General features: G+C 44.6%; 2 protein-coding genes across 5 annotated transcripts; both read right to left on the minus strand.

The window, feature by feature from the left end:
• Positions 1-220: 220 nt before the first annotated feature.
• Positions 221-8911, minus strand: LOC120665060 (transcription elongation factor SPT6 homolog). 4 transcript variants are annotated; one of them, XM_039944485.1, is made up of 18 exons: positions 8690-8909; positions 8463-8513; positions 8282-8371; positions 7942-8068; positions 7779-7863; positions 7538-7679; positions 7302-7440; positions 6947-7208; positions 6680-6868; positions 6435-6605; positions 5961-6347; positions 5721-5831; positions 4813-5607; positions 3771-3912; positions 2516-3681; positions 2207-2416; positions 1579-2047; positions 221-972 (listed from the first exon to the last, which is right to left on the minus strand). In XM_039944485.1, the coding sequence occupies exons 2-18, from the start codon at positions 8491-8493 to the stop codon at positions 551-553; spliced, it is 4938 nt and encodes a 1645-aa protein (XP_039800419.1). In that variant the 5' UTR covers positions 8494-8513; positions 8690-8909; the 3' UTR covers positions 221-550. The 4 variants fall into 4 exon arrangements, with proteins under 4 accessions (XP_039800419.1, XP_039800420.1, XP_039800421.1 ...); XM_039944486.1 differs by having other exon boundaries at positions 233-972; positions 7541-7679; positions 8690-8911; XM_039944487.1 differs by having other exon boundaries at positions 233-972; positions 8282-8368.
• Positions 8912-10462: 1551 nt separating this feature from the next.
• Positions 10463-11699, minus strand: LOC120665062 (CLK4-associating serine/arginine rich protein-like). The gene has a single exon (XM_039944489.1). The coding sequence runs from the start codon at positions 11202-11204 to the stop codon at positions 10686-10688; it is 519 nt and encodes a 172-aa protein (XP_039800423.1). The 5' UTR covers positions 11205-11699; the 3' UTR covers positions 10463-10685.
• Between the last annotated feature and the right edge of the window lie 311 nt (positions 11700-12010).

Genomic DNA, 12010 nt, shown 5'->3' on the forward strand with positions numbered 1-12010 from the left:
TTACTGATTGTTAGCAACAAGAAATGGTCAATTTTCGCCATCACATGGTAACTGTGTAAAGTGACAACGCTCACGTGATGCTACAATTTTTTTGTTACGCTGCGAAGTCAGTCCTAACGTTCATCCACACTTGTCATACACTGCACAAAAATGCTACTCAACATGAAGGCTAGGAAACTTGCCCCAAGGCCTCAGTACACGCTCAGAATTTTCAGACTAGGAAATAAACACGTCCAGCTAAACGTGCTTCGCATTTTTGGACAAAGACATATCCGAGTAAAATAGCGCCAAAACCTGAGGCAGTAGCTCGGTAATGTGGCATACTATCATCAAATTCAAGAGTAACAAGACAGTGACCAGACACGCTAGGGCTGGACAAATGCTACTGCATTTGCAGGAGCTTGAGAAACCACTAGCAAATCAACAGTTCGCTCCATCAACAGCAGTTGAATGTAGATCGGATAGAAGTTCAAAACAAAAAGGAGGCAAACGTTTTCATCTTGTACTTCTTGTCCGATGCACTAGTACGCAGGTGTGCAGGACAAACTCATCACCAGCCACCGCCGCCACCAGAGCCCCAGCCGCTCCCACCATCCTGTGCTGAAACGGCTTTTTTAGCGCTGCCCCACCCTGAGTCGTTAGAGCCACCAGCAGTTGCTCCCCAGCCCCCTCCACTTCCACCACCAGCACCATCAGTACCACCAACCACTGTTCCCCAACCGCCTCCGCCGCTGTTGTTATCACCGCCAGCTCCACCCCATCCAGCAGCATCCCCACCCCCAGAGCCTCCGCCATTACCACCAACACCCCAGGAGGAGCCACCACTGCCAATGTTATCTGTCCAGCCTCCACTGTTGCCACCGCCACCACCGCTCCAGCCTCCACCATTGTCATCATTGCCAAAGTTGCCACGCCCACGCCCACGTCCTCGTCCACGACCACCAGAATTGTTCCTTGAATCAAACCTCCCTCCTATTTTAGCAGGAAAAAACAAGAGATATAGAGTGCTCATAAATTTCTGAGGATCTACTAACATTTTTATAAATGTTGGTCGAATCAAATGCAACTGTCAAAATATATTTCAGATAAAGATGGTTATTTTCCCAGATAAAATTTTAATAAATGTTGGTCAAATCAAACGCAACTGAGGATCCACTAACATTTTAATAAATGTTGGTCAAATCAAATGTAACTGTCAGAAAATATATTTCAGATAAATATCATTATTTTCCCAGATAACATTTCAATAAATGTTGGTCAAATCAAATGCAACTGTCAGAAAATATATTTCGGATAAAGATGGTTATTTTCCCAGGCAACCAGATGAGTACCATGTTCTTCAGAAAAGGTTTCTAAAAAATCTAAAAAATCAGACTTGCACAACAGAAGTGGCATGGGAACTAACAATAAAAAATGTCACTGCTAGCTTTAATGGACTCCAGCAAACCATAAGAACAATAGTACCAAGTACTTGATGAGTATAAATCGTAACCTATGCGAGGCAACTTGAAGAGTAAGATGGCTAAGAAATTGATGCATATGAACTTGGTGAACATTAGTGAGCAAATAATCACTGACCTGATCTTCCAGAAAATGATCTATCCCTATCACTATTGCCATCTCCCTTCCATCCATCATTTGCACCAGCTACACCACCACCGGAACCCCAAGCTGAATTTTTCATAGGCACCATAGCAGCAACATTTCGCATGGATGGTCCGGCATCTGGTGGTGGTTTATCAATATTCTTCTGGAAATATGACACAAGGCGATCAATGTTGTCAAAGTCTCTCTTCCGGAATCTGAAGCCCTTTGGGTATAACCCAACATACTCATGATGTGGATTTGTACTCCTAATATACGACAGTATAAAGGTGCCAGGATGTTCGTGAGATATGCCAAAGCTATATACTATTCTCATAGGGTTCTCTGCCTTCTCTGCTCTTAACAACTCATCAACATCATTTTTTAACCCTTTCCTGAATTTACGGTAGGAGAGCATGCTTTTGAGGTGCCCTACCAACGGGTCCACATATCTGTCTATAACCTGTAGATTCATATAAAAAGGGGTTATTCAGCTAAACAATGAACAAACACCAATGTAACTGCAGTAAAATTGTCACAAAACATGAATGTGAACAGCTGGATCTGACATAAGTTAAATGAGGAGGCAAGCGAGTGAGAGAGGATTGTCGAGTGCACCAACCTCATCAAGGTCTTCAAAAGTTTCATTGTCAATTGTTAGTGTTTTTCCTAGGCGAAGCAAACTTGTTATATCTTTGTGATCCTTCCCACCTTCAGTTATCTCCTTGTGTGCAAAAACACCATCAGAAATTTTCAAGGTAAGAGTCAAAAATGATGGTCCCCGAGAACTTGGCCGGATGACCTTCTCACCAGGCTCTTTATCTGACAAGAACTGTTTCATTAGAAGAGAGTTCTGATTAGATACGCACAGCATACCAGAAGAGAAGAAGTACAGCGTACATAACAGATTCAGTTTAACAAGGCCACAAACCTGCATGGCTTCTTCAGCTGTCAGGTTCTGAAAGTGAGGGTGGACAATCATCCGGGGCTTGAAATGTTTCTTTGCAAGTTCCTTTTGCTTCCGAGCCTTATCCTCTACAGTCTGTGAGGTCATGTCTTGTTCATGATAGTAAGGGTCTTGATCACCTCTGGAGAATGGTCTTCTCCTCATTTCACTAGCCTTGCATGTTAGGTAAACCATGAACCTATTTTTATTAACATTCCTAATTTTGCCAGTTAACACATCACCTTCATGTAACTGCGATGATGCTGGATCAAATCCCTCGTCAGAATAGTTGTCTGCCATAACTATGGCCTTCAAACCAGAATCAAAGGTGCATATAATTTTGCTCTCTTGTATATTACGAACAGTTACTTGAACAATCCTTCCCTCAGATATGGTATCCTCAGTTTCACCAGAAAGCATCCAGAATTCTTCATCTGGGCTAGGCTCGGTATACAGGGTCCTCCAGTCAGAGAAACCACACAGCAGTTCCTTCCTTATGTCCTCCAGTGTTTCCTTTTTACGAAATTCCTCTGGAATACTCTTTATATATTCGTCAATGACAAGATGCTTAAGAAAACGTGGGTGTTCTCTAACATACTCAATCGCCATCTCTTGTTCATCGTCGTCCATCTCATTCACTTCATGTGGTGCATCCTCAGAATAGACATCCTTAGCCAAATTTTTTGCCAATACATATGATTCAGGATGGATCCTTGTATCCTCAAGCAGATCAATGATCTGAGCACTGGCTGCAGCCGCACCACTCCGCCGTACACGTAAGAACCCAGAAGCATTCATGAATACTTTCCTGCCTAGAGGCTTTACAAGCTCCTTGCGGCTAAAAATTGATCCCTCTCTTACCAGATCTTTCTGCAAAGCTGAAGCTTTGCGCGGGCCCAGACCAGCAATAAATTGTAAAGTCGAGAAATGCCACTCATGGCTAGCAGCAAGATTAACATCAAAACCTGTCTGATTTGTTGCATCAACCATTACTTGCTCAACAATCTCATACTTCTCATCAGGAGTAAGAAATTGTTCAAGAGCTTGCAGTTTCCAAGAGAGTATCTCTTTTCCAGGTCCACACAGTGTTGCAATCATTGCCAATGGATTCTGAAGATAACGTCCAAGCGCCACAGCACGCTTCACAATACCTGTACCATGGTTGAGACATAAAGATAGAACAGCTGTTAATAAAGTACATATCAGAAGAGAACAGTAAACTACCATGTTTCTACTATACCTGATTGTCCAGGAAGTTGATCCGAAGATATTCGTGAGTTCTCATACAAGCGAGGCACAGACTCGTCACCATAGACGATGGCTAAATTTTCCATTTGTGGGTTAACATCTCTTGGATGATCTTCTACAATTCTAAAAATAACCTAACACAAGGACAAATGAAATTTAAAACAAACTTGCACAACAGCTATTTAGAGCATAAACGAAAATTTCACCAACCAGTTTACCCACAATGGGAAATGGCAACTGTACCCAAATATGTTCACATTTATAGCAACTGTAGTCGGCGCTACAAATGCAAAGCCTCATAACCATGCAGACAACCACGTAGAGCCATACTATCTACCATAATATCTAGCAATATTTGGTATTCTACATAGTATAAGAACAAGGGATATAAGCAAACTAAACAGCAACAGTCATGTCAGGAAATATGCAATTAGAATTTCTAATTATCTGTGCAAAGCATGCAATAGATAGATGAATATAGGTTGAACTCCCACCATTACAAGCAAAAAAGAATAGAGAAATATGAAATGGGAAAGATAAAAAGTCAACAAAGGACAACCTACAGTAAACTTCCAATGAAAAGTGTGTACCCACCAGTTGAACCCAATACATTTCATCAGACCTAATAGGTTGGCATGCTGCATCTAAGAAGGAACAATATTGGGACAAGCCTACAAGGAGAAACCCAAGACTCCAGGAGACAATGACTACAAAACCAAAGGAAGAAAAATGCTGCATGGAACAAAGACAATAACTGAACATATATGGAGCTCTGGAAGGCAAGGTGAACAGAGGATATTGTAACTACAAAACCAGTTGCAACAAAATGTCTGCAAATGCTGCTAGTAACACCATCTCCATATAATGGTAAATATGTGATATGCCACTTGGATAAACTCTAATCCCAGATCTGCCACAGCTAAAACAAATATCCCATACTGTGATGGTGCAACTGTATCCAAAAATAAACATTGTACTTGTTCTAACATGACTAGAAATTTATTTACACACGCAAAACAAAGACCAATTGATACCTCATAAATATCATCCTTGAGTTGTCTGCAATTGTAGTTTGACGCTCCTACGCATACAACATTTGGTTGATGATCAGTCATGAACTTTAAAACTCGCTGCTGGTCATTCTTCTTCCGCTGCGTTTCAGCAACTCCTTGAGACCTGTTACTGATAGAACCTGCATATAGAACATCAACCAATTCTCCTGACGAGTCTAGCATTACAAAGGTGGTTGCTGGCTTCCCAGGACCCCAGCAGCAGGCCATAACTCTCAACTCCGATTCATCATCCAAATCAATGTCAGTATCCTTCTTGTCTGCATCCTTCTTCTTCCAAGGAGCAACAGTAACCTTGTTCCACAACTGTTTCCCATATTCCATATGGAGCCAATGTTTGGCTTTTGCTGTCAAAAGAGATCGAGCCTCCTTTTCCATTGATGGAAGGAGGAAATTAAAGAAGGCATCATCCAGTATCATCTTCCGTTGCTCATCCCACAATTGTGCAGACTTACTGACACAGTCACTTAGGTAATTCTCGCGTGCATCAGACATGAGTTCTTTCTTTGCATTTTCAGGCAGTTTTACGGTAACCTTGAGGAGCTTTTCTTCCTCCGCTTTCTGAATAAGTAGCCACTGTGCATCTACAAACTTGCACAGTGGTTTCTCTCTCAGCCACTTTACACCAGATAGTTGATGATATGGATCTATGATCGTATTGCCCTCATGTGTGGGACTCGTTGACACAACTGCTTTATTCATGAAGATGCCTCGAATATGCTTTCTTATAATTGGTTCACAACCTATCTCGACTGCTGCCTGATAATAAAGACAAGCCAAGGGAAATGGAATATTGTTTTCAGCTCAAATGAACCTAAATAAAGTTTTACAGGCTATAAAGAATGGTCAAGATTGTGGGATCTATTGGATACCATGTGTCTCGCACCACGAAGAACATCTTGTGCTGTTTCAAACATTGCACAAGTGAAATTTGCAGCAACCTCTTCAGGCGAACGTTTCCCACTATCAAGCTCGCCTGCTTCCTGAAAGAAAAACGTACACATATGGTGTTAAAACACGAAATCATTTTTATAGAACATAAAATGTATGCAAGCAAGGGATAGGTTGAGTAGGGTATTGTCCCAAAATAAAATGTCAGTAAGGTCACATACAGGTATTTTTGTTAATGTCAGATGGTGACCTAATTGCTCAGCACTACGTCCAAATTGGCTGGCAACCTCCCATAACCCTGCCTTGTGACAGATACTGTACAAGGATTTCCTTTTTGGCCGTTTAAATTGTCCTTCTTCTTCAACTTCACCTGGAGGAAAGTGTAAATTGAATTTTGCATCAACATCTTCCACCTCTTTCTCAGATTTAGCATCCTTCAGCGCTTCAATGATGGAATTATATAGTTGCCGGTTTAGTTCCTGCCTTGTGACATCATCTATCCTCCGTTTCTCATCATCAAATCTCTTTTCATAATACAACTCTAAAGCGACCTTGCGCTTCTGAAGAAGTAGCCACTTTCTGTCTAAGGTCTGAACTGCCCAGAGTAGCTATATGTATAGAACATAAGAATTGTGTTAACAATTGCAGATAGTAAATTCATGGTGAGGAGCTAATATTTGGTGAATAATACTTACTTTATGCCACCTCATTTTGGGTGCACCCTTTTTTTTATCCTGGTCATCGGAATCTGGATTTTTATTAACCTGGTCATTGGAATCCGGATTTTTATTATCCTCGTCATTGGAATCAGGATCTCTTAACAGGCTTGGGCACATCTCTTTTCTATACATTGCAATGAATGGAATCTGACAGATAACAAAAACTATATCAAGAAAGCAACATAACAGATTGGGAAGCGAACTAGCGTAATTTTCCATACTTCAAATTTGTTGACATGCAACATGTTCAGGACGTTAACAATATCCTTCTGGTCAATATCCTTGTTCACGTGCTCATTACCAAAAAGGGACAGAAACCCATCCCCAGTTAGTTGGCTGTGAATCCATACACTTTCTTCCTCAACCATTGTGGTATCCGTTGGAGGATAGCCAGTCAATTCTTCAGACAGCTGCCAAAAGAGCAACGAATTAGATTTATGTTGCAAACTTCAAGATTTGAGTCCAAAATTAAGTCAAATGGCACATACCTGTATCCTCTCAGGCACATCATTTTCTTTTATTTGCTCATCTTTTGTTGTCATATACTTCTCTGCAAGAATAAATGGCTCAAACTCATCTTCAAGCCTCTTGCCCCTCAACTCACCAGAGTTAATAGCCTCCCTCTCCATTTCTTGCTTTCTTCGTGCTAGCAAGTCATCAACATCACCAAATATGTCTTGGGCCTCTTGCAGGGCAGATGATGATACACCAGCAGCTTGACGTGGTACCTTCTTTTTAAATTTCTTCCTTCTAGAAAATATGACATTGTAGATTACTTGGGAGTTGACAGAGTCATATAGACAACAACTGGTTGGTAAAAGTTAGGAACACAAAGACCCGCACCTTACAACTTGGCCGTTCCCATCAATTTCATCTTCCTCCACAATGAAATCTGCCATTTCATCCTCCTCATCATCAGGTTCCTCAGTTTCATCTACCTGCTGATCGTCCTCAATGATGTCTTCCTCATAGGACACAGCATCTGAGGAAATAGAATTGCAGTTGATATGAAAATAGCTTAAGGTATTTCGTGGAACGATAGGGGAAAAAAGACAGACGGCCATCGATTGTGGTACAACTACCTTGAGCATCACCAAATAAACTGTACTCAACTCTCTCCTCGCCAGTACGTTTTTTCCCAGTTCCATCATCATCTGACAAACCGTGCTCATCCATTTCAGATTCCCTTCCAGCTTTCTTCAAGCGTTTAAACTTATTTCCCTACAAGAAAACTCCAGGCTTTGGTCAGAATGAGCATTCTTCAGAAACAACCCAAAAAACTCAAAGAGGCAAGCTCAAATTTTGACTATGCAAACATACGGGCTTTGGCCGACTGATGCCAGTGATGTTATTATCCTGCAGCAACATGTAGTCATCCTCATCAAGCATGAAGTCTTCTGATTCCCTGGTCACAACTCTTGCATCTCATGACAATGCAACATAATAGACCGCATCTATTTCGAGTAAGATGGAAAGCAAGTACCTTTTCTTCTTCCTTTTCTTCTTCCTTTTCTCATCATCACTCTTATGTTCCTCTTCCTCTCCCTCCTCATCCTCCTCATCTTCATCATCAACTATGAATCCATCCTTCTCAAATTCATCCTGCCCTTCTGCTCATGAACATATTTATCGAGTTGTTACTTTACTGCCTCAGAAAAAAAATCATAATTGTTTCAAATAGGAAAAAAAAGACAGCTGCAATCCCCACCCAATAGCAAAGGAACTGAATAATTGGAATGACAAATAAACAAAAATTTACTCCCGATTGAGAAGAAAGTTCCACCGCCCAAACACCCGCAGAGAAATCGCGAGAAGAATCTGACCTTCGTCATCCTCCTCGTCGTCGTCATCATCGTCCCTATCCCTCCGCGAGGACCGCGGTTCCTCCTCGTCGACCTCCTCGATGTCGTCTTCTAGGGTTCCAAGAAAGCACCGATTTTTTCCATCAGCAAACGCGCACAAACCACATCGAAACTGCTGAAATCAGCGAATAAAATCGCGTACCTTCGTCATCGGAGAGCACCGTGCGCCCCATTGTTCCCGAGGGATTCCAACCTAAGCGAACCACCGACAGATGAATTAGGTTAAGTTCGCGGGGTACCAAGCAGCAAACAAAGTCCGCGGCAGAATGGAGAAAACGTCGTGATTCCTCAATCACGGCGAGGAAAATACTCCCCGATAACATAGAGAAAACCTAAACAGATCCGTCCAATCAAGTTAGGGTTACTCACCGACGAACGAAGAAATCGATCCAAGCGCGGGCGGATCTCCACACCACGCCGGTCAGATACCGGGAGAGGGCGACGCTTCTCGGCGAGAGAAGAGCTCTCGGCGGAAGGAGGCCTCGCTTGCTGCGTCCCGGCCCACGACGTTGAGGCACATCAATGGGTTGCGGCGGAACAGCGGTAGAATACCAAGGTGAAGAAGGGGAGAGGGAGAGAGAAGAAACCCTCGAGTCGGCTCAACTTTACAGGTTTCCGTTTTTGCCCCCTGGTCCACGGAATTCGCAACCGCCATCTACGGTTTTTCGTAGACCGGTTCAGCTAAACCGTCCGCCCTTTTACGAACAATGTTGAACCAAGCTCCGTTCCACTCTTTAGAAAACTTGGATCCACTCGATCGGCACAAAATTGTTGAACACCGAAAACTATGTATCCAACGATCATGTAGGTACACTTCTCGTGATAAAGATCCAATCTAGATCAACAAAGTCACAAAATGAAGTTTAAACAACTAAACTAACAGAGATCAAAGGCTAACCCCTGCATCAAACGCACCAATGGATCTCAGAGCTCACGCTCCAACTCTAACGAAAGTACATATAGGCAGGATTCAAACTCAAAGTCTTCAGAAGATGGAGCACCTGAGTACCCCAAGTATTCTGCCTGATCTAAGGTTAGGGATAGATGAACCTCCAACCACCATGAGAAATGTGGATATTTAAATCCCGGCCAGTCTATCCCGCACTCTATCGGAGACGAACCCGCGGGAATCGAACTCTGGTTGCTAGCCTCGCACCAACGCAGGCTGACCTGATCTCATTTAACATTTACATGATTGGATCAAACTTAGTGTACTTGCTCCAGAAACGCAACATGCTGCGCCATCCAAATATTTCGATGTCTCAGTAAAATTTGTAACACGATAAATATATTTATAAAGATAAATAATTAGCAAAAGGTGAATATAGATTATTCGGTTTGCAGAGTATATTTATATCGTATGGATGATAGGTTGAGCAAGATATTATTTGGCTCACATTATTTTTATGCTTGTATCTCCTTTTATTATTATCATTTCGATGTTTGGTTTTGAGAATACTTTTATATTTGAATGGATGGTTTTCTATCTTTTTTAGCATTCTTAACTAATTCCTCCGTGACCTCGTGTTTGGCAGTTGGCAAACTGAGTCTTGACTACCAATATCAAATTATCAAGCTAGTGCGCAACCATACTTAGGGATCGTTTGGTATAGTTTATGTCAAAATGGCTTTACATTAAAGCCAAAATCAGTGAAATACTAAAAAACATGGATTAAAGCCAATGCGAGTGAAATAAAAAAACATGGATTCATGATGAGCGTAAAACAAATAATGTTGAAGCTAAAATAAACCTTGCCAAATAGACCCTTACATGATGAGCAGCGCGCATACTCATCGGTCATAATTATCCATAATAGACACTTAAGCACTTGCGTAATAAGCGTAATTCGCTTCAAGTGGAGTCTCACAAAGCCTGGAAAGTTGCTGCAGAAGGCAGCTCGATGGTCTGAGGGTCTGTTTGGAAGGGCCCCGGCTCCTTGTAAAAAGGGTGGAACCAGAGCTGGAGCAGGTGGAGCTGGTTTTTTGGCTCCACCTTCTCGTAGGCAAAACTGCAGCTCCACCTTCTCACATGCTCCACTTTTAGAGTGTTTGGTGGGGCTCCAGTAGAAGCCGTCGATGGAGCCGGCCAAACAGGCCCGGAAGATGTTATGCTGATGAGTTTGGCATGGACCAACTTGATACTAACATCATCACTATGAAAAAGGGATCTATTTCTTTCCATTACAAATCACTAATTGTACAACAAAAAAACACCGACCCCACTACATTAAAATCACAACACATTACACAGATGCACGCAACAACGAAAGCAAAAGGAAGAAGAAATTGAACTGTCCAACAAAATGAACATGGGACGCCGAAGTCAAAACCGAGTCACACACTCGTCCACTACTGCCTACCCCCGCTAGCGTGAATTCCCATCGCTGCCCTCGGCCGTCGCCGCCTCCTCCTCGTCGCCGCCGGCAGCCGTCCTGCGATCCCCGGCCTCCTCAGGATCCACGCGGCGCCGAGAGGCCTTCATCAGGTGGAAGGCCACGAGCTCCGCGGCGGCGCCGGGGTGGTTGAAGGACCCGAACTTGGGCGTGGTCTGCGCGCTGGAGAAGCCCCGCGCGTGGAACGAGAAGGACTCTCCCCCGTCGCAGCCGCCCGCGGGCTCGGGCTCGTCCTCCCTGCTCGCGGCCTCCGCCGCCGCCGCCGCAGCAGCGGCGGCCGCCGCGGCCGCGACTTCCGCCGCGCGGGGCACGCTCTCGAGCGCCGTGATGCGCGCCCGCGCCCGCCGCCGCTTGGGCTCCGGCCGCCCCTCCCCGCCCTGCTCCTCCTCGTCGCGGCCCGCCGGTGCGCGCTTCTCGGGCGCCGCGGCAGCCTCCGCCTCCCCGGTCCGCGGCGGCGGGGGCGAGGGCCCGTCCGCTGCCTCCGCCGCCATTCCCGAGCTCACCCCGACCAGCTCTCGGATCGGGGATTTCCGGGACCCGCCCGGTGGAAGGGGTGGGACGGGACGGGGGGACTCCGATCTGCTGCGCCCCTCGGCGTCGCTGGCTCGCTCGCGTGGGTGGCGAGTGGGGGCCGGTCAGATGGGTGACACACTCACATGGCCTCTCGATCGGGGCGGGGGGCGGGGGGCGGGGGGCGGGCTCTGGCTGGCGGCACGCGCGCACAAGCGAGCAACCGAGCCCGCCCGCGCTGACGCGCCGCGCGTGCGCCGTCCAGGCCGCACGGCCTCGCCGGGAAGGATGCGAGCTCGAACCAGAGGGGCCGGCCTGCTGCTGCAAGTCAAAGTCTGCTACGCAGGGGGAGGGGGTCACTGTCTCATTCGGTCTGCCAAAGTTTAGAGGTTGTGATTTGTGAAACGTTGCGAAGCGCGCTCAGTCTGATCGAGGTGGTCTTCCTCTTCCACAAGTTTTGCTGGCGGTGTTCCGGTTGACTATGGTAGTGAATCGTGATGAAGACAAACCTGAGGTCGACAGGGCACAGGTTGGTCCGCCGAACCCGAACATGTTGATCTGCTGCTTGGAATAGGAGACATATCCTGTGCAATCAAGTTTAGGGTGTAATCACCGTGTAATACAACTAAAAAAATTCTGAAAAAAAAATCTTGAATGTGCATCTCAACCTACTTCATTTATATATATAATTTCAGGGTCAAATTCGTCCTCCTCTGGAAGTTACAAAAAAGACAAATTTAAGTTGCATTTGAACTATTACTTTTGTCAGAAAATTTGTCTTTTTTTT

The sequence above is a fragment of the Panicum virgatum genome, chromosome 3N (genome assembly GCF_016808335.1).
Source record: "Panicum virgatum strain AP13 chromosome 3N, P.virgatum_v5, whole genome shotgun sequence".
In the NCBI taxonomy this organism is placed as follows: domain Eukaryota; kingdom Viridiplantae; phylum Streptophyta; class Magnoliopsida; order Poales; family Poaceae; genus Panicum; species Panicum virgatum.

Bases quoted from the DNA above. Each gene is read 5' to 3' on its own strand.
- LOC120665060 (XM_039944485.1), bottom strand. From the start codon at position 8,493: ATGGGGCGCACGGTGCTCTCCGATGACGAAG. The intron at 6,869-6,946 runs GTATGTGCCATT...CTCTTTTGGCAG, and splicing joins ATGTGCCTGAGAGGATACAG to CTGTCTGAAGAATTGACTGG. The intron at 2,048-2,206 runs GTTGGTGCACTC...ATGAATCTACAG, and splicing joins CTTTTGAAGACCTTGATGAG to GTTATAGACAGATATGTGGA.
- LOC120665062 (XM_039944489.1), bottom strand. From the start codon at position 11,204: ATGGCGGCGGAGGCAGCGGACGGGCCCTCGCCCCCGCCGCCGCGGACC.